The following is a 22,377-nucleotide window of genomic DNA, read 5'->3' as shown; positions in this document are numbered from 1 at the left end:
ATAGGTCAGAATTTCATGTATGATGTTCCTGTACAAGATTCTACTTCTAGTACTAATCAGGGCATTTATCAAACTCATGTATAAATACTCCTGCTTGACTATAAGCTCTCTGAGGAAGGGATTCCTGTTTATCTCTGTAACCTCATCACTCAATATTCTGGTTGCCAGAAATACGGGACTTCCAGTTGCATGTAAATTTCAAACAACAAATATCTTTTAGTATGAATATGTACCAAATATTGCATGGGAGTATAATTTGCCCAAGTCAGAAAGTGAATGCCAGGAATATGCATGCTAAATGGTTTGGAATTCACATTTAACTGGGCATGCTGTGTTTTTATTGGTTAAGTCTAGAAACCCTACTCCGGTGTATTATACATTAGCAGAACGAATGTTCTGAACATCTGTGTCAAGCAACTCACACCTGATACAATGCTTGCGCAGCCCAGCCTGCGTGGCTCAGTAGTTGAACGTTGACCTATAAACCAAAAGGTCCCAGTTCAATTCCAAGTCAGGGCACATGCCTGGGTTGTGGGCTTGACTTGGAGTGTGCAGGAGGCAGACAGTCAATGATTCTCTTTTATCATTGATGTTTCTCCCTCTCCCTCTTACTTTCCTTTCTGAAGTCAATAAAAAATATTTAAAAAAATACTTGTGCAATTGGTTTTTTAGTCTTTTAATTATTATTATTATTATTATTATTATCATCATCATTATTATTATTATTTTAGAGAAAGGAAGGAAGGGAGAGAGAGACAGAGAAATTGGTTGCTTCTTTGCACACATCCAAATGGGGGAATGAGCCCAAAACGTGGGCATGTCTCTTGACCAGGAACCGAAACTCACCTTTTGGTGTATGGGACGACCCTCCAACCAACCAATCCACACCAAAAAGGGCTGCAATTATTTGTTTTGATGGCTGCCTTCCGCACTAAGTTAACCTTTAGGGCAAGGACTATGTCTGTTTGTGGACCACTGCCCTCCATATTGGCCCCAAGTAGACTCAATAAATGTTCCTACAATTGAAATGGATCTAAAACGACCTTTTTATAGTGGTACTTCTTTCCATGGCCACTCTTCCAGCCCACAGTTAAAGGCCAGTGCAGTGGTAAAGAGAGCCTGAAGGGGGCAGTGTCTCCCCAGTTCCCATCCCTTCAGTGTCCTCAAACCTGAAGCCCAGGAGTCTGGACTGGCTCACAGAGGAGGCACGACTCAGGTGGGCCAACAAGGTTACGGAGACTTGACCTGCCCAGGCCCTCCACACAATCCCTGGATGCCCTCTGGCCTTTGTTCCTCTCATTATGTCCTGGCCTTCCACAGTGTCTGCTGAATGTCCCTTATGGGGGCCAGTTGGGCATTATGAGTACAGGGTTAACAGCAAGGATGCTAATCTCTCATCCCTAGTTCCTCATGGGTGTCATTAGTCTGATGGTCTCGGGCACACAGCATCCACACTGCTAGCTAGCTGTGTGACCTTGAACAAGTTATTCAAATCTCTTTGTGTCTCCATTTCCTCATCCAAAAAATGGGGTTAATAAACGTTTGTCTTACTCATAGAGTTGGAGGAACCTAGTGAAAGAATCCATGTAAACATCAGAACAGGAACCAGCACAAAGTAAGCGCTTTAAAAAAAAGTGAGCTACGGACAGCAGTACAGTTTTCTCACCGGTTTCTGAGACAACCTAGTGACCTCCTCACCCAAGCAGCCAGCGGCTAGCAGTTTGGTGACTAAACATCGGTATTAGATGAAATGTTCCCCAAACTCAGCCTGAAGACATGAAGTACCCGGGAGGCACTTGTTACAAAATAGTTCTCAAACCCTCCCTCGGAGGGTCTGGTTCATAGGCGTAGGTGGGGTCTGGAAATACGTATCTTTTAAAAGGGCCTCAGGTGAAATGCATCCTCAGGCTAGTTCGGGAAGTAACGTAAGGTGTGTTGCAACCTAGGTATTGTAGCTGGGGTGGGGCAGCAACTTGGCTGTTGCTTAGAATCAGGTGGACAAGCTCAGGCCTTGCAGGTTGCAAGACTTTAGTGATGGCTTTTCTGATTATAAATACCTGGAACATTGACTTGATCTCAAATGATCTCCCATAAGTTATGTACAAAGGGAAAATTAGTAACCTTGTAGTGGGGAAACCTTGCAGGCATTCTCTTCACCAAGGGGCCAGGTGGGATCATTGATGATGGGACAGACCACGGTGACGATGGGGTGCACTGAGGCGGTACCACCACTTCTGAGGTTCCAACAGAAAAATGTCTAACGTGAGTCCAATTGTAAGGAAACATCAGGCCAGTCGGCCAAACCAAGGGACAAAAATCCACAAAACAGCTGGAGTCTTAAAAAAATGTCAAGGTCAGACTAACGGAGACTAGAGAGGTGTGAGAACTCACTGCACTTCTGCAGGGTCCCAGAGTGAACCCTTGATGGGTAGGGTTGTCGTAAAGGATGTTATTGCGCCAACTGCTGACATTAATGTGGACTGTGGAATAAGCAATGTTTCACCGACGGTAGATCTCCTGGTTTTGACAACTATGCCACAGTTACATAAGAGAATGTCCTTGCTCTTAAGGGAGAGAGATGCGTGGCCAGTGTTTCTCAGTGATCAGAGCATTGGCCCTAGAACCGAAGTGTTGTGGGTTCAATTCCTGGTCAAGGGCACATACCTGGGTTGCAGGTTCAATCTCCCGCCATAGTCGGGGCAGGTTCAGAAGGCAGCCAAATGATGTGTGTCTCTCCCTCTCTCCCTATCCCACTCTCCCATTCTCTCAAAATCAATGGGAAAAATATCCTCAGGTGAGGATTAACAAAAAAATTTAAAGACAGCTCTGTTAGAGAGAGAGAGAGAGAGAGGAATTTCATGGAAGAGTTTAAAAGGAAAGGACATGATGTCTCCAATTTACTCTCAAATGATTAAAAAAAAAAAGTGTGTGTCGTGTATAAGCATAAAGATACAGATAGGGAGATGATAAAGCAGATGTGCACAAAGTTAAACATTATAATGCTCTTTTGGGAGGTAAAGAATTTTGAATTTATTGGATCATCTGGAAAACCAGATGGGCTGAGCTCCCAATGGTGCAGCCTAGAATGCTCACCCCGCCCCACAGACAGCCGTTTCCTTCCACAGTGGCTACTCACACGGCCTGAGTCACCATATTTTTGGTTGAAACTTAATAGGAGCGAATGCTTCACTTCCTGCCTATAACCACGTCGGCCCTGTTTTTAATGGCTGCCTCATGCTCCGGGGGAGGGTGGACCATACTTTATTTATTAATGGGTATTTAGTGTGTTTCCAGTTAGACTGTTATAGACAGTGCTAGGGTGAGCATCCTTACAAATACATCTCTGTCCACTTACCTGAGTATTTGATATGCAGAGCTGATGGGTCAAATGGAGAGGTTGAGAGAGACAAAGACGGAGAAAGAAAGAAAGACAGGCAGAGTCAGGAGCGACAGAGAGACACACCCCGGAGAGACAGTGAGAGAGAGACAGAGATGACGAAACACCGGCAGAAAGAGAGCAAGGTAAAGGGAGACACTGGGGGAGGCAAGGGTTCTGCTCTCAGGAGTGTCTGAGAGGCGGTTTGTCTGAGCCACGGCCACAAAAATCCAGGCAAAGACGTGACTAAGTGGCTCTTCGGCACACACCCTACCGATACAATTGTAGATGAGGTCAGAGTCTTTTGTGCAAGGATTTTCAGGGAACAATCGTTCCTGAAAAGCAAAAGATGAGAAGCAAGCTAATTACCTGCTGGTTAAGATTGTGCTAGAGTGCTGATAGGAGCAGCCGCCAAGTTGGGCTGCCAGATTTAACAAATTAAAACATAGGAGCTATGTATATGTATATGTACATATATATACATGTATATACATATACATATATATAGCTCAGTTTAACTTGAATTTCAGAGACAGAATCAGTTGGTCCCATGCAGTTTTATTATAATAAGCTTATCATTGTTGTTTATCTGAAATTCTAATTTAATTGGACATCTGTATTTTATCTGGCAACCCTATGTCTAAGATGAGTGAGAGCAGCAAGGTAAAGTCAGAATAGAGGGTGTGTGTGGAGGTTCTAGCTCCTGACCTGGTTGGAGGCTGCGGTTGAAGGGAAGGGACTTAGCCAGGGTCACATAACCACAGGTGGCCGGGTGAGGCTGGATCCTAGCTTTGTGCCCTGTGACGTGAATTACCTGGGAGGCACTTGTTACAAAATACATTCTCAAACCCTCCCTCGGAGAGTCTGATCATTTGTGTATATGTCTTCAAAGTGTTCATGTATTAAATAAAAATATATATATATATTTTAAAAAGACCACAAATTTTGACACTCCATTTGAGCATTTCTGGTTTTAAAACATACTGGCGGTCTCAGAAACTCCAAAGGGCATGGGGCTCTCAGTGCTGTCGCCCTGCCTTGCCGGAGGACTTCACATCCGGGAGCACTCATCTACCCCTGGGCTCCTTAATCACGGAGGTCACTGGTCACCGCTGCCCGAAATGCCCTCCCACTCTCCCCTCCTCTCACCTGTCCAGCCGGTGACCTCAGCCTGGGGTCGATCTGGGAGTCACTCTGACTCACCTTGGGCCCTCACCTGGGAGCTCCAGGGAGTGGGGACCTGTCTGGGTTATCACGATGGCCCTGTCCGCCAGGCCAGGGACATGCCGCCACTTGCTCACTGTGACTTGAGTGTGTTGGCACCTCACCTCCCTGGCCTTGCTCTCCCCATCTGTGCAATGGGTCTAATGATCTTGCCTGCGGGGCAGGGCTGGCTGTGGGGATCAAAGGGGCCAATAGGACCGAGAGGGGAAAGGGAGACATTGACCTTAGCATCATAAGGTGCTGAAGCTGGAACTGGGACAAGCCCTAGGAAACTTCGGGGGAAGGGAGTTTGGGGCAGAGGGAGCAGCAAGGGCGAAGGCAGTGCTATGGGAAAGAACCTTTGTGGACTGGGAGCGGAAAGAAGCCCTCGAGGCTGGAACAGATGAGCCAGGGTAAGAGTGGGGGAGATGAGCACCAGTTATGTGGCATCTTGAGTTGGGTTGGGGGTTTTAGTCTGTGTCCAAAACTGAGAGCTAACTTTGGTCAATAAAATGGTTTGCTGACACTTTCCCCTCCTCGCCTTTGTCTCCCACACAGAAGTCTGGAGGTGTGACTGGTGGGTGCTGGGAGCAGAGGCCCCGGGGCTTTTCCTGGAGACAGGTTCAGACTTCTGCCAGGAAGATGGAGATAACAGGGTGCTATCAGCCCAGGCCTAGGGCGAGGCAGCCCAGGCCCAATTAGTTTGCAACACAGTCTGAAAGATACTGTGCGGTGAGCTCCCGGTGGCAGATGCGCGGAGATTAGCTGGGGAAGATGCTCTCTGCACCTCAGGGAGATCCCAACACCCTGTCTCAGGCCTGGGGTGCCAGGGGGCACCTCCTGGGGTGATGCCAAGCCAGCAGGTGGGAAGAGACTGGTTTCAGACCCCCTCGGCCCTCACACATCCACCTGCCACCCTCTAGGCCAGGACAACTTCCTTCTAACCCAGTGCCCACCTTGTTCTGGTCTGAGAATTTCAGATCTGGGCGAATCAGGACGGTCCGTCACCCTACTTACTAGCCCATTGGCCGGGTGAGGAAGCAGAGTCTCAGAGGCAGTCAATACTGCGTGGGTTTTGTGGTTGGGCTTTTTATTAAAAGTGGGATACTGCCGGGACCGGTTTGGCTCAGTGGGTAGAGCGTTGGCCTGCGGACTGAAAGGTCCCAGGTTCGATTCCGGTCAAGGGCATGTACCTTGGTTGCAGGCACATCCCCATTGGGGGGTATGCAAGAGGCAGCTGGTCGATGTTTCTCTCTCATCGACGTTTCTATCTCTCTGTCCCTCTCAATTCCTCTCTGTGTAAAATCAATAATATATATATATATTTAAAAATAATAATAAAAAAAATAAAAAATAAAAGTGGGATATCTGAAGGAAAACATTCCCACCCTTCAAAGAAGGTTCGGAGGAAAAGAAAGCTCCTCCCACCCGTCCCCTCCCTTCCTCAGAAGGACCAGACTCTGTGCTTTCACAGCCGGTCTGGGCTTCCACCGTGGATGTTAACTTATTTATCTGATTCTGCACAGAGCGCAGCCTATTAGATAGTCTGCTCACTTGACTCTTTTCCCCACTTAAAAGTCCATTCATTCATTGAGCTAATATTTATTAAGCCCCTACCATAAGCCAGGCCTGTGGTGGGGGCTCACGTCACAACAGTGAACCAGAGGGAAGCCTCTCCCCAGGTGGGGCTCTCCAGAGCAAAGAGTGGATATTTAGGTGTTTAATGCTCAGTGGTTAGAGCATTAGCCCTGCACCAAAGGGTCTCGGGTTCAATTCCTGGTTCAGGGCCTGCATCTGGGTTGCAGGTTCTATCCCGGCCCCAGTCGGGGTGTGTATGGGAGGCAACCAATCCAGGTGTCTCTCTCACATCAATATTTCTCTCCCCTCTCCCCGCCTCGCTTCTACACTCTAAAAATCAGTGGTCCTCAGGTGGGGATTAACAATAAAAAAAAATGTCGAAGCCTGTGTATGTCCACATCAGCCCTCCATGGTCCCACCTCTCACTGGAAAGGCCAGCCTCTGTGGCCACAGGATGCCTGCAGGACCCACCCCTGCGGCCTGAGCTCACCAGCTGGAGCTCCAGCCACGGTGGACCCGCCCAACGCTCCCGCCCCGGCGACTTTGTGGGGGCGGGGTGTGTGTGTGTGTGTGTGTGTGTGTGTGTGTGTGTGTGTTTCCTTTCCCCGAATGTTCTTGTCCCAGATGTCCCAAAGTTCACCCCATCCCTCCTCCTCGTCTGATCTTTCTCCCCAGCAGTGAGGAAGGTGTGTAGGTACTTATACAACAAGAGAAAACAAATGTCCACAACTTTTTGATGGGCAAAACTGAATATTCAGCAGTATTTAAATACGATTTTTTCTTTCTTTTGTAACACAGATCTTTGAATGAGTGTAGAATTCTCCTTTGAAGATTAATAGTTCCCTGTCATCGGGTCTCCAAGTTCATGTCCTAATCTCAAATCAATGGCAAATGTTCACCTGTAAAAGCCACTCTTGGCTCAAGAGCCAAACAAACCCACAGGTAGTTTGCTAAACTCTGGTCTAAAGGGCAATCAGCAGCGGAAGGAAAACACACACTGCCCAGTGGTGGTGCTGCTGGGGGGAAAGATCAGATGAGGAGGAGGGATGGGGTGAGCTATGGACATCTGGGACAAGAACATTCGGGGAAAAGAAACCCTCCCCCCCTACAAAGTGGCCGGGGCGGGAGCGTTGGGCGGGTTCACTGTGGTTGGAGCTCCAGCTGGTGAGCTCAGGCCACGGGGGCGGGGTCCTGCAGGCATCCTGTGGTCACAGAGGCTGGCCGTTCCAGTGAGAGGGGGTGACCATGGAGGGCTGATGTGGACATACACAGGCTTCGACATTTTTTTTTATTGTTAATCCCCACCTGAGGACCACTGATGTTTAGAGTGTGGAAGCTGGGCGGGGAGAGGGGAGAGAAATATTGATGTGAGAGAGACACATGGATTGGCTGCCTTCCGTACACGGGGATGGAACCTGCAACCCAGATGCAGGCCCTGGACCAGGAAATGAACCTTTGATGCAGGACTAATGCTCTAACCACGGAGCCACCAGGCAGGGCTGAGTTTTGACATTTTAACAGCTGCAAAACACTCCCCTGGTTGGACTGTTACGTACTTAACAGGTTCTCTATGATGGACAACTTTGCTACTCTATTAAAGTTAATGAGGTGAATGCTTGTACGTTTTTAAAAATGCAGGACACAGGAAAGGGCATGTAGTAAATCTCCCTCCCACTCCTGCCCTGTGGCCATAGATCCTCTCCTCAGAGACAACCAGTTTGGTTTCTGTCTCTAAGAAATATCTACATACTTCACTCTCTTTCTGTGCAAACGGTATTACAATACATTGTACATGCTGTTCTGCACTTTGCTCTTTACCACTTAAGGTCTTTTTTTTTCTTTTTAAATATATTTTATTGATTTTTTACAGAGAGGAATAGAGAGAAACATCAATGAGAGAGAATCATCGATCAGCTGCCTCTTGCAACCTCCCCCGCCCCCCCACTGGGGATGTACCCGCAACCAAGGTACATGCCCTTGACCGGAATCGAACCCGGGACCTTTCAATCTGCAGACCGACGCTCTACCGCTGAGCCAAACCGGTTTCGGCCACTTAAGGTCTTTTTAAAAAATATATTTTTTATTGATTTCAGAGAGGAAGGGAGAGGGAGGGAGAGATAGAAACAACAATGATGAGGCCGGGACCGGTTTGGCTCAATGGATAGAGCGTCGGCTTGGGGACTGAAAGGTCCCGGGTTCGATTCCGGTCAAGGGCATGTACCTTGGCTGCGGGCATATCCCCAGTAGGGGGTGTGCAAGAGGCAGCTGATCGATGACTCTCATCGATGTTTCTGACTCTCTATCTCTCTCCCTTCCTCTCTGTACAAAATCAATAAAATATATTAAAAAAAAAAAAAAGAAACAGCAATGATGAGAGAGAATCATTGATTGGCCTGCACACATCGATGTGCCCTTGACTGAAATGGAACCCGGGACCCTCCAGTCCGGAGGCCGATGCTCTATCCACTGAGCCAAACCCGCTAGGGCACCACTGAATGTCTTGACCTGATTCCACAACTCTTCCATACAGAGCGTCTCCTCTGTGTCAGGTGGGTAATACGACTGCATTGTCATTTATTAACGGGAACCTGGCACAGAGCAGGTGACAGCCCACGGGAGTGAAAGGGCTTCTACATCTTCTCTCGGAGCCCCCACTCCGGGCCACACCCCGCAGGCTCGGCCCGGAAACTTCCCCTGGAAGCCGCCGGGAGCCGGAGGGTGACTGGATTGCTTCACAGGGGCCTGTGGGGTCAGGCCCAGGGCTGAATCACTTGTTTGTTTTCAGGCAAGTGCGAGACACTCAAAAGGTTTTTGTTTTTTAAATCAAGGATAAAGGTGGAGGTTGACTCATTCATTGAACTCTCCTTAGACAATGTACTCTTCCTAGTGAAGATTAACACTGACTCTGATTGATTGGCTCACTGATTAATGATCTAATCTAATCAGCAGGGCCAGTTAGCCTAACAGCTCTTAATTCATCAACTCGGTTACCACAGGACACAAAGGGCTGGTTCGGAAGGTGGAGAGACAGAAAAGGCTTTGGATATGTAAAAAACCAGAACACCAGAGCTCCACCCCACTCATGTGAAATGCAAATTGTAGCGATCTCACTTTCCCTCATCAGATAAGCGGAGAGAAAACAGATAGTACCCTGCCCCTGCCCGGCTTCTTGAAGGTACCCTCACCTCCGGGCTGGTGAAAGTGTGATTTGCTTTAACCTTTCGGGAAGACATTTGGACAAATCTATCAGCGTTTTAGGTAACATACCTTTGATCAGGAGTAGAAGGTGCGTGCACAAGGTATTTCATTGAAACTGCCACCTTGTTTGTAGGGGCAAACAGTTTTAATCTAAGTGCCCACCGCCAGTCCCCTCGTTAGATAAATTATGTGATTACAGTATAACCCATACAATGCAAGACTGCAGTCCTGCAAGAGATGGCTGTGTGGAATGATACGGAACAATTTTCAAGACATTGGACCCTGGTACTTGGGAGGAAACAGCAAGGTGTAGGTTAGTGTGTGGGGCCCCACTTGTGTTACATAAAGAAGGGGTGGATGTGCATCCTAATATCCATATATTATCTATCTCCTTGTCTCTGAAAGACACGGTAAATATAGTTGCCTTTGGGGAGGAACATGGAGATCTGGGGATGGAGGTAGATTTTCTTTTCTGGGTGGTTAGTAGTAAATCACATTTTTCAGTTATTTTTACTTTAAAAAAAATCCTCACCTGATAACATCTTTGATTGGAGAGAGAGAGACATCGATGGGTTGCTGTGAGCACCCTGACCGGATGGAGCCAGCAGCGTTTGGTATACTAGCTCATGTTCCAACTGAGCCTCCAGTTACTGTTTTACTTTGGGGGATGGACACCTGTGGAAGATGCAGGGCTGTAGTCAAATACACTTTCCTCTCAGAGGCTTTCCTGGCCACATTAGGATTCTCCAACCTGTGCTAGCCGGGCGCCACAGCCCAGAGACGGTCGCAGGGAGCGCCGCGGCCAGCAGAGGGCGCCGGAGGACAGCGCCCCGGGCCAGGGGCGGGGAGGGGACGGGGCTGGCGGGGCCCCCGCAGCCCCGGGGCGGAGCCCGCCCATTTCCGGGAGGATCTGACACCGCGGCGTGGTCTCTCCTCTCCCCGAGGTCCCCGGCCTCGCCCACAGCCCCCTTCCACCTCGTAGCCTCTAGGGCCCACCCGAGGGAGGGAGAAAGGGAGGGAGGGAGGGGGCGGGCACTGGAATCCGAGGGATAGGGAGGCCAGATCCGAGAAGGCGCCTCCCCAGGCGCAGGTGCCTGCGGGAACGGGGAGGCGGGGCCCGGGCTGCCTTCACCCATCCCGGCCACTGGCCACTCCAGGGGTACCAGTCCCCACCCTCCACCGAGGACACCGAGGCCCTGGGAGAGGCCGAGGGTGGCCCAGGAAGAGGCGGAGCCGGTGCTCAGCCATCCATCAAGTAGCAGACTGAGTCCCTACTAAGCGCTTTGGAGAAAACTGAGGAGGGCAATGGGATAGAAAGTGGTGTTGGGGTGCTGGGGCGCGGGGGGGGGGGGGGGGGGCGGATCCTACTTTGGCTAGGATTGGTGGTCAAGGCAGGCGCCCTTAAGGAGGTGACTTAAATTGCTTTTTGTTAAATATATCTTGTATGCCAAACGTGTTTACATTGCCCATGTCTGTTTAAAGACTAATAACGATCTTTCTGCACTTAAACAGAACATGGCCGGGCCAGGTGGCTCAGTGGTTGAGCCTTGACCTATGAGCCAGAAGGTCACAGTTGGATTCCCGTGGGGGACATGCAGGAGGCAGCCGGTCAATGATTCTCTCTCATCATTGATGTTTCTCTCTCTCCCTGTTCCTTCTCTGAAATCAATAAAAGTATTTTTAAAATATATTTTATTGATTTTTCACAGAGAGGAAGAGAGAGGGATAGAGAGTTAGTAACATCGATGAGAGAGAATCATCGATCAGCTGCCTCCTGCACATCCCCTACTGGGGATGTGCCTGCAACCAAGGTACATGCCCTTGACCGGAATCAAACCTGGGATCCTTCAGTTCGCAGACCAACGCTCTGTCCATTGAGCCAAACCGGTTTTGGCCCAAGTACATATTTTAAAGGCCATTATACATATGCACCACATCTTTATTCATTTATTAATGGACACATCCATATGTTGGCTCTTGTAAGTAATGCTTTGATGAACAGAGAGGCGCATATATCTTTTCAAATCAGTGTTTTTGATTTTTTTCAGGGAAATACCTAAAAGTGGAATTGCTGAGTCACATGATAGCTTTTTAAAAATATTTTGAGGAACCTCCCTACTGTTTTCTATAGTGGCTGTACCAATTTACAGCTCCACCACTGAGCCACCCTGGCCAGGGCCCCTGGGGAGTTCTTTAAAATGCTAATAAAGCCCCCAGCCAGTTTTCCTCAGTGGTTAGAGCATTGGCCCTCAGCAGCAATGTTTCTGGTTGGATTCCTCTAGGGCACATACCCCAGGTGCAGGCTGGATCCCCGGCCCAGGTCAGGATCTAAAAATCAATGGGAAAATACCCTTGAGTGAGGATTTTAAAATAAATAAATAAATAAATAAATATTCGAATACCAGAGGCCCCCTCCCTATCATATGATTAAACAATATGACTGTGGGGGTGGGGTGCAGGCCTGGGCAGTCTGGGCTGAGAACCCCGGGATGCAGTGGACTTGGGAGGAATAAAGTCACCTGTTACCAGCTAATGCCAAAGTTTTCCAAAGTGGCTGCACCCAGGTATCTCCCCCAGCATGGGGCAAGGTCCCACTGTCCTCACATCCTCATCAGCACTTGATATGGACCAAATTTTAACTTTTGGTCCTGCTGATGGGTGTGAAGTCGCATCTCAGTGTGGCTTTAATTTGCATTCCTTTCATTACTAACGAGGCTGAGCAGTTGGCGAAATTAATGCTGAAACAGAGACCAGGTGAGGACCTGGGGGAAGAGAGACTTAGGGGGCGGGGAGCATGCAGAGCAGGTGCCAAGGCCCTGTGCCGGGCTGGGGCTGAGGTGTGAGGGACAGAAAGGAAGTGGGCGGGGGATCGCTGTGCGCGGGCGGGCCGGAGCGGCCCAGACAGGGTCAGCAGAGGTGAGATCCGGGCGGAGGGCTGCGGGAGGACTTTGGCTTACTCTGGGTGAGCCAGGAACATGGGAGGGGGGCGGAGGGACAGCCCTGGCCTTACACCCTCCGGCTGCACGTGGGGGAAGAATCATGGCAAAGGAGAGAGTGTGCTCTTCATAATGACGATGAAGAAGATTAATCTTCTTAAAAAATTATAATCTTTTGAGGCTGGCTGTGGAATCTATCCGTTCAAAGGCTGTCTCCTGAATTCTACCCCGGACTCACCCACGAGAACAGGGTGAGAAGGACTGTTTTTGCTCACAGGTGTTACCCCCAGTACCTATGGCCCAGCCTTCATTCTAGGTGGTGAGTGGAGGGACTTACAGGTTTTCACACTCCTTGATTCACAGGTGGAACCAAGTTAGGCCCCAACGCCTGCCCAGGCCTGGCACAGCCCCACCCACACCGGATCAGTCCGCTCCTCCTGTGGAGCCCAGGGTTAGGTCCTTTAGACACACAGGAACTATGACCTCCAGACAGATGAGGAGACCTGCCCGGGCACCACATCTCCCTGCTGCTTTCTCCCACCTGCCCACCCAGAGTGATCTTGCTCAGTGAAACCTAAACAGGACCTTCCGCAGCTGAAAATCCTTCCTTGGCTCCCCAGTGGCCTCGGGGCAAAGTTCAAACTCCTCCAGACCCTGGAGGCCCAGCAGATCTGACCCCTCCCGGCCTCCCCACCCCACCCCCACCCCTTGGAGCTGCTCTCAGTGGCTCTGTGGTAGTTACTGATTCTTACCTCGGGCCTTTCCCCTCAGTATTTCTGCATTTCTTCTGGGAAACTGCCCTGGATCCCTCTTATCAGGTAACCTGCCTCTTCTGGACCGTCACAGCGCCCTGTGGTCAACCCCCCACCCCCACCAAAGCACACTTTCCTCTGCATGGTGATAGCCTGTGTACTCCGTCTGTCTGCCCCACGGGACAACGGGACAACGGGGAGCTAGCTAGTCTTCGTTAGAGGGAGCGCGAGCGTATTGTTCAGGGCTCACTCCCCAGCTCCACACTTACTCAGCGAAGGAACGAATGCATTTTTTGCTACATGATGCCAGATAGCTTTGCAAAAAAAAAAAAAAAAGCTACGTGAGGATGTCCATTTCCTCGCCTCCCCCCCCCGAAATGTGTATTGTTCCTCGTCTGTCCCGTGCTCTTCGCGAAGTGCCAGCCGGCGGAGGAAATTTCCGCCCTCTCCCTGATCTGGAGGCCGAGGCGGCCGCGGAACATCAGGTGGCCGGGTCCTCCGCGCGGGCCGCCAGGGGGCGCCAGAGGCGGCCGGCCGTGCAGCGCGGAGCTGGCCAGGGCGCGGGGTCCGGAAAGGGGTCCCGCCACGCCGGGGGGAATCCCTGCGCCCCGCGCCCCGCCCCCCGGCAGCTCGCCGGCCGCCGCGCGGTCCGCGCGGCTCCGACCGCGCGACGTTGGACCGGCCCCCGCCCGGCTTCCAGCGCCACGCGGCGCGAGCCCCACCAGCCCCTCGCGCACCTGCTTGGGGCGTGGCCTCCCGCGCAAGGCGCTCCCCGATTGGCGCCGAGGTGACAAAAGGGGCGGGGACTGATCTGGCCCCGCCCCTCGGGCCGGGGTACTTAAAGGAGTTGGCGGCTCCGCTCCGCGCACAGCGCAGCGGCTCGGCCTCGCGGGAGAGGGTCCTTGCGACGCCAGCACAGCCCGGCGACCCCGGCCAGCCCCGGCCACCATGCCGCGCTCCTTCCTCGTCAGGAAGTCCGCCTGCCCCCGCCGGAGGCCCAACTACAGCGAGCTGCACGACTCCTCTCCAGGTGAGCGGGAGCGGGGACCCCGCTGGGGAGGGTTCGGGGCTGTTTCAGGGGAGCGGACACGGGGAAGAGGACCGGGAGCCATGGGCGAGGCGGAGGAGGCAGCGCGGGGCGAGGCGGGGAGAGGGGCGCGGAGCCGCGGCAGGTGGATCCGGCGGTTGGGGGAGGAGGGCTTCCAGCGGGCGGCGGGCTGGGTGGGAGGGATGGCGGGTCCCAGCTGCCGAGGAGCAGAGGGAGCCCGCGAGGGAGAAGGGAGAGTGGGGGGCCCCTCTTAGGGAGAGAGCCTGGCCAGGGGCTGCGAAGAGCCCGGAATCCACAGGGTTTGGGGGATAAAAGGGAGGCGGGGGTGGGGGGAGAAAAGATGTGCATGGGGAGAGGGAGTGGGGCATGGGTGGTGCCTCAGCCGGGATGATTGGGGTGCTGGGTCTTGCCTCACTTAGGCTGGGGACTCGGGGAATTCCAGAGGGAATTACTGCCCTGAGTTGGGGTTGGGAAAGGGGGGGATCCTTTTTTAAGATGTGGAGGCTGAGGTGGGAGAACCAGGATTTGGGTTGAGGGGTGGCCTTTTGAGGCAGGAACCTAACGTACAAAGTGTCAGCCCCATTCTACCCCAGGAGAGTGTTTGTTGACTGACTGACCGACTGATCTTTTTCTCGTTCTCTTCTCAGAGTTCACCTTCCAGCAGCCCTATGACCAGGCCCACCTGCTGGCGGCCATCCCGCCTCCCGAGGTCCTCAACCCCACGGCCTCGCTGCCCACGCTCATCTGGGACTCTCTCCTGGCACCGCAAGCCCAGCCAATTGGCTGGCCCTCCCTTCTGCCCCGGGAGGTCCCCAAGGCGGTGGAGCTGACCTCCCTGTCGGATGAGGACAGCGGGAAAGGCTCCCAGCCCCCCAGCCCGCCCTCGCCGGCTCCTTCCTCATTCTCTTCCACCTCAGCCTCTTCCCTGGAGGCCGAAGGCTATGCCGCCTTCCCAGGCTTGGGCCCGCTGCCCAAGCAGCTGTCTGGGCTCGCAGGGGCCAAGGACCCCCAGTCCCGCAAGGCCTTCAACTGCAAATACTGCAACAAGGAATACGTCAGCCTGGGCGCCCTCAAGATGCACATCCGAAGCCACACCCTGCCCTGCGTCTGCGGCACCTGCGGGAAGGCCTTCTCCAGGCCCTGGCTGCTCCAGGGCCACGTCCGGACCCACACCGGTGAGTGCCCCTCCCCGCCCGCTGGCCGCCCTTCTCCCTCCTCCCTCGGCCTTCTTCTTTCCCAGCTCTGGGCTTACTGTCCGCTTCAGATTGTAGACACCGAGTCCTATGGCTTCTAGCTCAACCGCTCAGGGGCCTGGCTCTCTGAAACGTTTGGCAGGAAAATGTATTCATTCACCGGCTAAGCAGACGGGTCGAGGGGCTCACTTGACAAGTGCCTCTGCAATCTCAGTCTCTCAGCCAAATGGGTAAGAGCTGGGTGCCGGGAAGGTGCAACCAACACCTTGCTGTTGGAACCAGGTGTGAAGGGGCCTCCCGCTCCACCCTCTCCCAGCGCCCCCCCCCCCCCCCCCCCAGCCAGACAGGATGTCGTTAGAGGCCCCCCACCTGGCTCTGAATGCCACGTGGAGAACTTTCTCAAACCTTGGGCTGCTGATATGTCACTCTGAGCCTCAGTTTTCTCCAAATCTGTTAATTGAGCATAAGATACCTGGGATGGGGGAGGAGGGGAAGACAGGATTCTGTGTGGGTTAAAGGAAAGAAAGAATGCAGAAAGCACCTGAAAAATATTTGGTGCACGATCACCATGCACAAAAATGGGTGGTTAGTATTTGTTCTGCTTCCATGCTGTGTGGCCTTAAGCAGGTGCTTTAACCTCTCTGAACCTCAAGAGTATGATTGGATAATCACGTAGGGTGGGTTACGAGGGTGTTTCATAAAGTGGCTCTTTAATCACTTTATCATAAAAAGTTATCCGGGTGGCTCTCCCCACCCACACCTGGGAGGAGATAAACCCAATCCTGTTATGCAGACCCCGAAATACCTTTGCTGGCAGAAGACACGATTGTCTTAACATTTCAAAAACATAATGTGTAGAAACTTGTGAAATGGAGCCTTTTCTGTCCTTTAACTTTCTAGAAATAGGCAAAAGGTAGCCACTTTTTGAATGACGGAGGCTACCGAGTTCGGGGCTGCTCTTTGGGGAGCGACTGTTGAGAGAAGGTTCAAGGGTCATAGTATCAGCTTCGGGGTCAAACTGTCTGGTTGGAGACTGGGTTCTGGCATTTCCTGGCCCAGGCAGGGGCTGACCTCCGAGCCGTGAGGGTCAGTGGGGTAGCTTGTGAGGAATACGTTTGCAGGCATTACTGGTGTCATTAGCACAGAAAGGGCCCCTGGCACTCTCCCCAGCCTGCAGACTGTGGCTGCCCATTTCTCTTCCTCTGTGCACAAATGGTCCCGATTTTAACACGTACAAGTCCGACTCCCTGGCCTCTGTCCTGGGTGCCTGCCAGCTGCTGGGGCTCTATCTGAGGTGAGGGGAGCCACCGCGGCCCTCCTCTCCTCTCGTGAGACATCATCTCATGTAAAGGCATGGCTCAGACACAGAAAGCTTGTTGAAAGTCACCATGGCCATTCTCATTGACACCCATTGTGTGCCTTAGTGGTGGCTCTGGTGGGTGGGGCCGGCGGGGAAGAGCAGGTGCACAGGGCATCGGTGCCCAGCACCTGTTCTGGGCCGCAGCTGCCGGCCCACAGCGTGTCAGGCCCCTTTAATCCGGGGAGTATCGCATGTACAGTGTCCCCCTTGGCGGCCTTTGTCCCTGCCGGCCTGGTGCTGATTTCACACTCGCCGGGAGCACCATAAAGGCGTCTGGGGGCGGGGGATCAGGGAGGGGTGGGGGTCTGTGCCTCCTGCTTGCACACAAACCTCCACCACATCATGTCCTCCACGGCCTCCTTCCCCTTTGTTCAGGCTTATGTCTAGCCCACTTAGCGTTGAAGTGGTTTTCACTGAGCACTTGCTGTGTGGAAGTCAGTGCGAGGGGCTTCCTTCGCTGGTGTTAACACAGTAATCCCATCAGTAACCTTAGGAGGGAGGTGCCATAATCCCCACCTTACACATGAGGAAACTGAGGCACGGAGAAGGAAGTTACAGCTCATAAGACTGGAGACTGGGCTCCTCCACCCCCCCCCGGGGGCTGGAGGGAAGTGGCTTTCTGTGCCCGGGGAGCACGGAGCTCCATCTCGTTCGCCAGATTTGCTTTACGTAAACTTTGTTCACCAGCGAGTGTGTGGATGAGGAAGAACTTCCCTTAGACCTTGTGGAATGCGCTCATCAAACTCTTCAGGCCTGGTATACAGAGGGTGCTCAATAATGGCAGAGCAAATCACTTCCCTTCCCCAGTTCTCTGGCTAGGCAGCCCCTTTCTGCCTCCGGAGACAGCCTTTGAATGGAGAGTTCCACAGCCAGCCTCAGGCATCCGACTTCTGGACCCCTTCCTCCCAGAGCCCGCACACTGCCCCAGCACACAGTAGGCTGATGCAATTCATTCATTCCCTGCTGTTCTGGAATTCCAGCACTGGGATTTAACTAGTGGGCCGTGGCCTAGGGGCTTATCAGTGGGAGGGAGGAGAATGGCATTTTATTATTTATTTATTTATTTATTTATTTATTTATTTTTCTTCTTGAGAATTGTATTTTTTTTGGAAAAGAATATTCAGTGTCATAAAATAGTGCCCAGCACATAGTGGGAGCTTCATAAGTATTTATTTGATAAGTTACTATTCCAACTTTTTATTTGGGAAATGCTGGAAAAAAATAAAACATAAGACTGTCGTAACATCCTCTCGGTTGCGGCAGGAATTATGACAAAGGTGATCAGATGGTGATTGATTAAGTCAGGGTCTTCTGAGGTCCTCACAAAGTTTATTCATGGTCCAAGCGCTTACTGAGCACTTCCTGTGTACCTAGAGTGTAAGACTTCCCCAAAACCAGCTCATCCAGGCAGGTGGCGTGAGGCTCACAGGTGGGGAGGGTTTAAATCCTAAGGGACCAGCGTTCTGTAGCCTCCTGGGCAGGGCAGACAAGGAGACTTGAAATTACTCTTGAGTGTGAGGAGCTTCAGTTTGGCCCAGAGCGGTGGCCGAGTCTGCCGGGGTGGGCGGGGGCTGAGGGAGCCTAAGGCTGAGACTTCTTGCTCTATCCCCAGAAGAAGCAAATTCAGGAGACAGAACAAGGAGCACCCACCACAGCCTCCCTAACTGAGAGGCAGGCAGTGGAGTGGTCAAAACCAAGCACTCAGTCAGCCTGCCCGGTTCCTGCTGGCTGACCCTGCATGTGCTACTTAGCTTCTCTGGGCCTGTTTCATCCTCTGAACGGAGGAAGGAGGGTGAAGTGAGATGTGTTTTCACACGGTCCCTGGCTCACAGTGTCCAGCGAAGGCAGTCGCCGTCCTTGTCCGCTGAGCACTTCCTGCCAGCACTGTGTGGATGACCACACTCTCCTGCAGCCCCCTGTGCTTGGGGCGTGAGCACACATTTCACATGTGAGCCTGAGGAGGCCCAGAGGAGCCAGCGGACTTGCTCCAGGTCACAGGGTGGGAAGCGGCAGAGCTCCCAATCAAAACCAGGCCTGCGGACAGGGATGGCCTGGTTTTTCTGGGTCATGGGGCTCCCTCAGCGCTGGGGTGGGCAGGGCTCTGAAGGCTGGGGTGGGTGGGGAGGGATCTTGATGAACGCCAGCTGTTGTCCCAGAGGCCGATCAGTCCCCTGACTGCCTCCCGCTTTCTCTTCCCAGGGGAGAAGCCCTTCTCCTGCTCCCACTGCAGCCGTGCCTTTGCCGACCGCTCCAACCTGCGGGCCCACCTCCAGACCCACTCCGACGTCAAGAAGTACCAGTGCAAGACGTGCTCCCGCACCTTCTCCCGCATGTCCCTGCTCCACAAGCACCAGGAGGCGGGCTGCTCCGGGGGCCCCCGCTGACCCCCGCGGCGCCCTCTGCCTCTCCAGGGCCTCCCCCACCTCTGGAAGGAAGGACCCTGCCTCCCCCTCCCCGCCACCCTCGGAATTCCCCTCTGCGCTCCCTTCCGGCTGCGTCAGCGTCAGGGGCGCCGAGGACCGTTTTCCAGTGTGTCTGCTCGGGGCCTCGGCTGGCTCTGTGGACGCTGAGGGGAGGGTGGCCCCTTCTGGCAGCCACCGCTCCCCAGCGACGTTCTGGAGCTGGCCTTGATGTGTGTGTGTGGGCTTGTGTATCCTGAACTGTCTGGATACAGCTGCTTTGAGCTACAGGACAGAAGCCAACAGACTGATAGAGGCTCCCTCCCCACTCAGGGGACCCCACTCCTCCCCACCCCAGAACCCTCAGGCCACCTCACCAGGAGGTGTGAGTAACTAGCCTTCCACCCCCGGGGCGGGCTCTGACACACGGCCATGTCTAGACCCCAGGATGCCCCAGGCCCGGGCAGCTATTTCAGCCTCCTGTTTGTCATGGTGGCACCTGTTTCACGGGCAATTTAACAGCGTCTCAAAAGGGAATGTGAGTAATTGCCTTCACTTGTCGGGGGCCCGAATAGGGTGCTTCGGCCCAACCAATGTGTCTCCCGGAACTATTTTCAGGGACCCGACAGGTGGGCCCAGGAGGAAGATGTTTACATTTTTTTAAAGGTACACTGGTATTTATATTGCAAGCAACATTTTGTACTAAGAAAACATTTTGTATAGTTATTATGTACAGTTTATTGATATTCAATAAAGCGGTTAATTTATACGTAAGAAAGTCTTGGTGTTCTAGGGGAGAGGGTATTTCACAGGCCCTTTAGGGAGGCGGGGAGGGGAGGGGAGGGGTGGGTGGGTGGAGCTCAGAGAGAACTGACGCAGCCGTCACTCTGGTCCTCTTACCCGTCATGTGACTGGCTCCTGGGTTTGACGGGGACCTTGTTTGTGCAAACGGGCTTTCCTGTGAGCCTGTGTCCTGTGATGTGGAGGCGGGGAAGCACCTGTGGCTGGGCGTGGGGGTGGGGGGAGGGGTTTGTCACAATGTGGGGGGTGGGGTGGGGGGTGAGGGGGCTCCTGCACTCTACATGTGGCGCTTACTCTGTTGACCGTTTTGAAACTGACCAGGCCCACAGGCTGCGAAGCGGGCTCCCTGGGTCTTATCAACTCGACAGGCTGGGGGCTGTGCCCGGGCCGCAGGCCTTTGGGAGAGGGCCTGGCGGCTGCTCCCAGCTGACGAGCGGAATGCCACGGGCGAGAAGGGGACAGAGGATGTCCTTCCTGTTTCCAAGGGCTCCGGGCCCCGCCGGCCTCCCTGTTGGACCCACACCTCTTGTCTGGCCGCTGGGTACCAAATGGCCTTTGATGCGAGGAAATTGTCTGGCTGGAGCCAGGAGGGTGAGAAGCCGGGCCAAAGGGTAGGGGTCATTCAGCTTCCTGCTCCAGGACAGGACGGGAAGACAGTCAGCTTGCCTCCTGGGCTGGGATAATTCACTCCTGGCTGGCAGGCGGTGGTGGTGACCTCACCTCGGGGCCCTCCTGGGGCCAGGAGAAAATGAGTGTCCCTTCTGAGCACAAAAGGTGCTGAAGGTGCCAGTTTCCTGCGGGGAGCTGAGCAGGCGTGCAGGCGGCCCGGAGCGCGCAGCCCTGGAGTCAGGCTGGGGGTGGGGGCAGCCTCATGTTCCAAAGGAGAGATGATTCTTTCTTCTAAACAGGAAATGGTGACCCGCAGGCCGGGAGCAGCCCTTAATGACTTGCAGCTTTCCTCCCAAAAGAAAAAAAAAAAAAGTTCTCTAACAATCGCCAAATTGTAGCCGGCCTCCCTGAAGGGAAGTTAGAGAGTTGGGGGGAAGTTAGAGAGTCGGGGGCCCTGCGGGGCTGGGCATCCATTTGCTGAAGGCCTACTGTGTCCCAGGACCCCAGGCTGCCACTTACAGCCACCACACAGTAGGTGCTGACATGGAAGGAGAATGAATACATGACTTCACTCCAAGGGCTGGGCCTGGTGGAAAACCTGGCTGGCATGTAAGGCTGGGACTGTCCTGGGGGCCAGGGTTGCCCTGGACCGTTTCTACTCCTCTGACCCTCAGATTCTGCTTCTATAACATGGGGTGATGGTGGTGCCTCCCTCGGGTTTAATGAGCTGTGTGTGTGCCAGGTCCTGTCCTGGGCCCCGGGGGTACAGCCGCGGACAGATGGACAGTCCCTGCACTCACGGAACTTGGGTTCTAGCTGGGAGACAGAAAACAAACAAGTGATTAAATAAACAAGCCGCTTTCCTACGGTGACGGTGCCAAGCTGGAATTAAAGTGAGCACGAGCCTGGGTGGGGCTCCAGCAGATAAGGCAGGCCCGGAGCTGGAGAGGGAGCTGGAGAGGGAGCCAGAGAAGGTCTGACATTCCAGTGGAAACCTGAAGGAGGAGAAAGTTCCAGTCCGGGGAGGGTGCAGCAAGGGCAAAGGCTGAGGCTGGGAGAAGAGCCGCCCCCACCCACCCCAAGAAAGACCAGGGCCTGGGGGCTGGGGAGGCAGGTGGGACTGGCGGGCCTGCCAGAGCCTGCAGAGCCTGTGGGGTTGGGATCATAGTGCAGCCAAGAGGGCAGCTACTGGGGCTTTTAATATATATATTATTGATTTTGGAGAGAGAGAGAGAGAGAGAGAGAGAGAGAGAGAAACATCAATGAGAGAGAATCATTGATCAGTTGCTTTCTGCATGCCCCACACTGGGGATCGAGCCTGCAATCCAGACCTGCGCCCTGACCGGTAACCAAATAGTGACACCCTGGTTTATAAGTTGATGCTCAATCACTGAGCCATGCTGGGCAGGCAGCATGTATTCCTTAAGGACAAGGACATTCATATAACCATAGTCAATAATCAAAATCAGAAAGTTTAGCATTGGTGCGATGCTCTGTCTAATCCATAATCATGGGTTATGGTAAGTTTTTCCAACTGCCCCGGGGATGCCTCCACAGTCCTTTGGAGGGTGGCGTGGGGAGAGACAGCAACTCTTTTTTTGGTTCTTCTTCTTCTTCTTAATACATTTTTATTGATTTCAGAGAGGAAAGGAGAGGGAGGGAGAGAGAGAAACATCAATGATAAGAAAGATTCACGGATCAGCTGCCGCCTGCATGCCTCCTTCTGGGGATCAAGCCTGCAACTGGGCTTGTGCCCAGGACTCTTCAGTCCTCAGGCCGACGCTCTATCCACTGAGCCAAACCAGCCAGGGCTTTTCTCAGTCTTTGTGACTTGAACATTTTTTAAGATTTCAGGCCAGCCGTTTGTAGGATGTCCCCCAAACTGGACTTTCCCAGTGCTTCCTCTAGATTGCTATGAGTTTGG

General features: G+C 53.0%; 1 protein-coding gene across 1 annotated transcript; it reads left to right on the top strand.

The window, feature by feature from the left end:
• Positions 1–13,896: 13,896 nt before the first annotated feature.
• Positions 13,897–19,821, top strand: SNAI1 (snail family transcriptional repressor 1). Its single transcript, XM_084886998.1, has 3 exons — positions 13,897–14,073; positions 14,739–15,266; positions 18,844–19,821. The coding sequence occupies exons 1-3, from the start codon at positions 13,992–13,994 to the stop codon at positions 19,026–19,028; spliced, it is 795 nt and encodes a 264-aa protein (XP_084743124.1). The 5' UTR covers positions 13,897–13,991; the 3' UTR covers positions 19,029–19,821.
• The last annotated feature ends 2,556 nt before the right edge of the window (positions 19,822–22,377 follow it).

This window comes from Pipistrellus hanaki (genome assembly GCF_964339955.1).
Source record: "Pipistrellus hanaki genome assembly, chromosome: 6".
Classification (NCBI taxonomy): Eukaryota; Metazoa; Chordata; class Mammalia; order Chiroptera; family Vespertilionidae; genus Pipistrellus; species Pipistrellus hanaki.
Note: the sequence above shows the minus strand (reverse complement) of the source record. Positions and strands in the feature narration are given on the sequence as shown.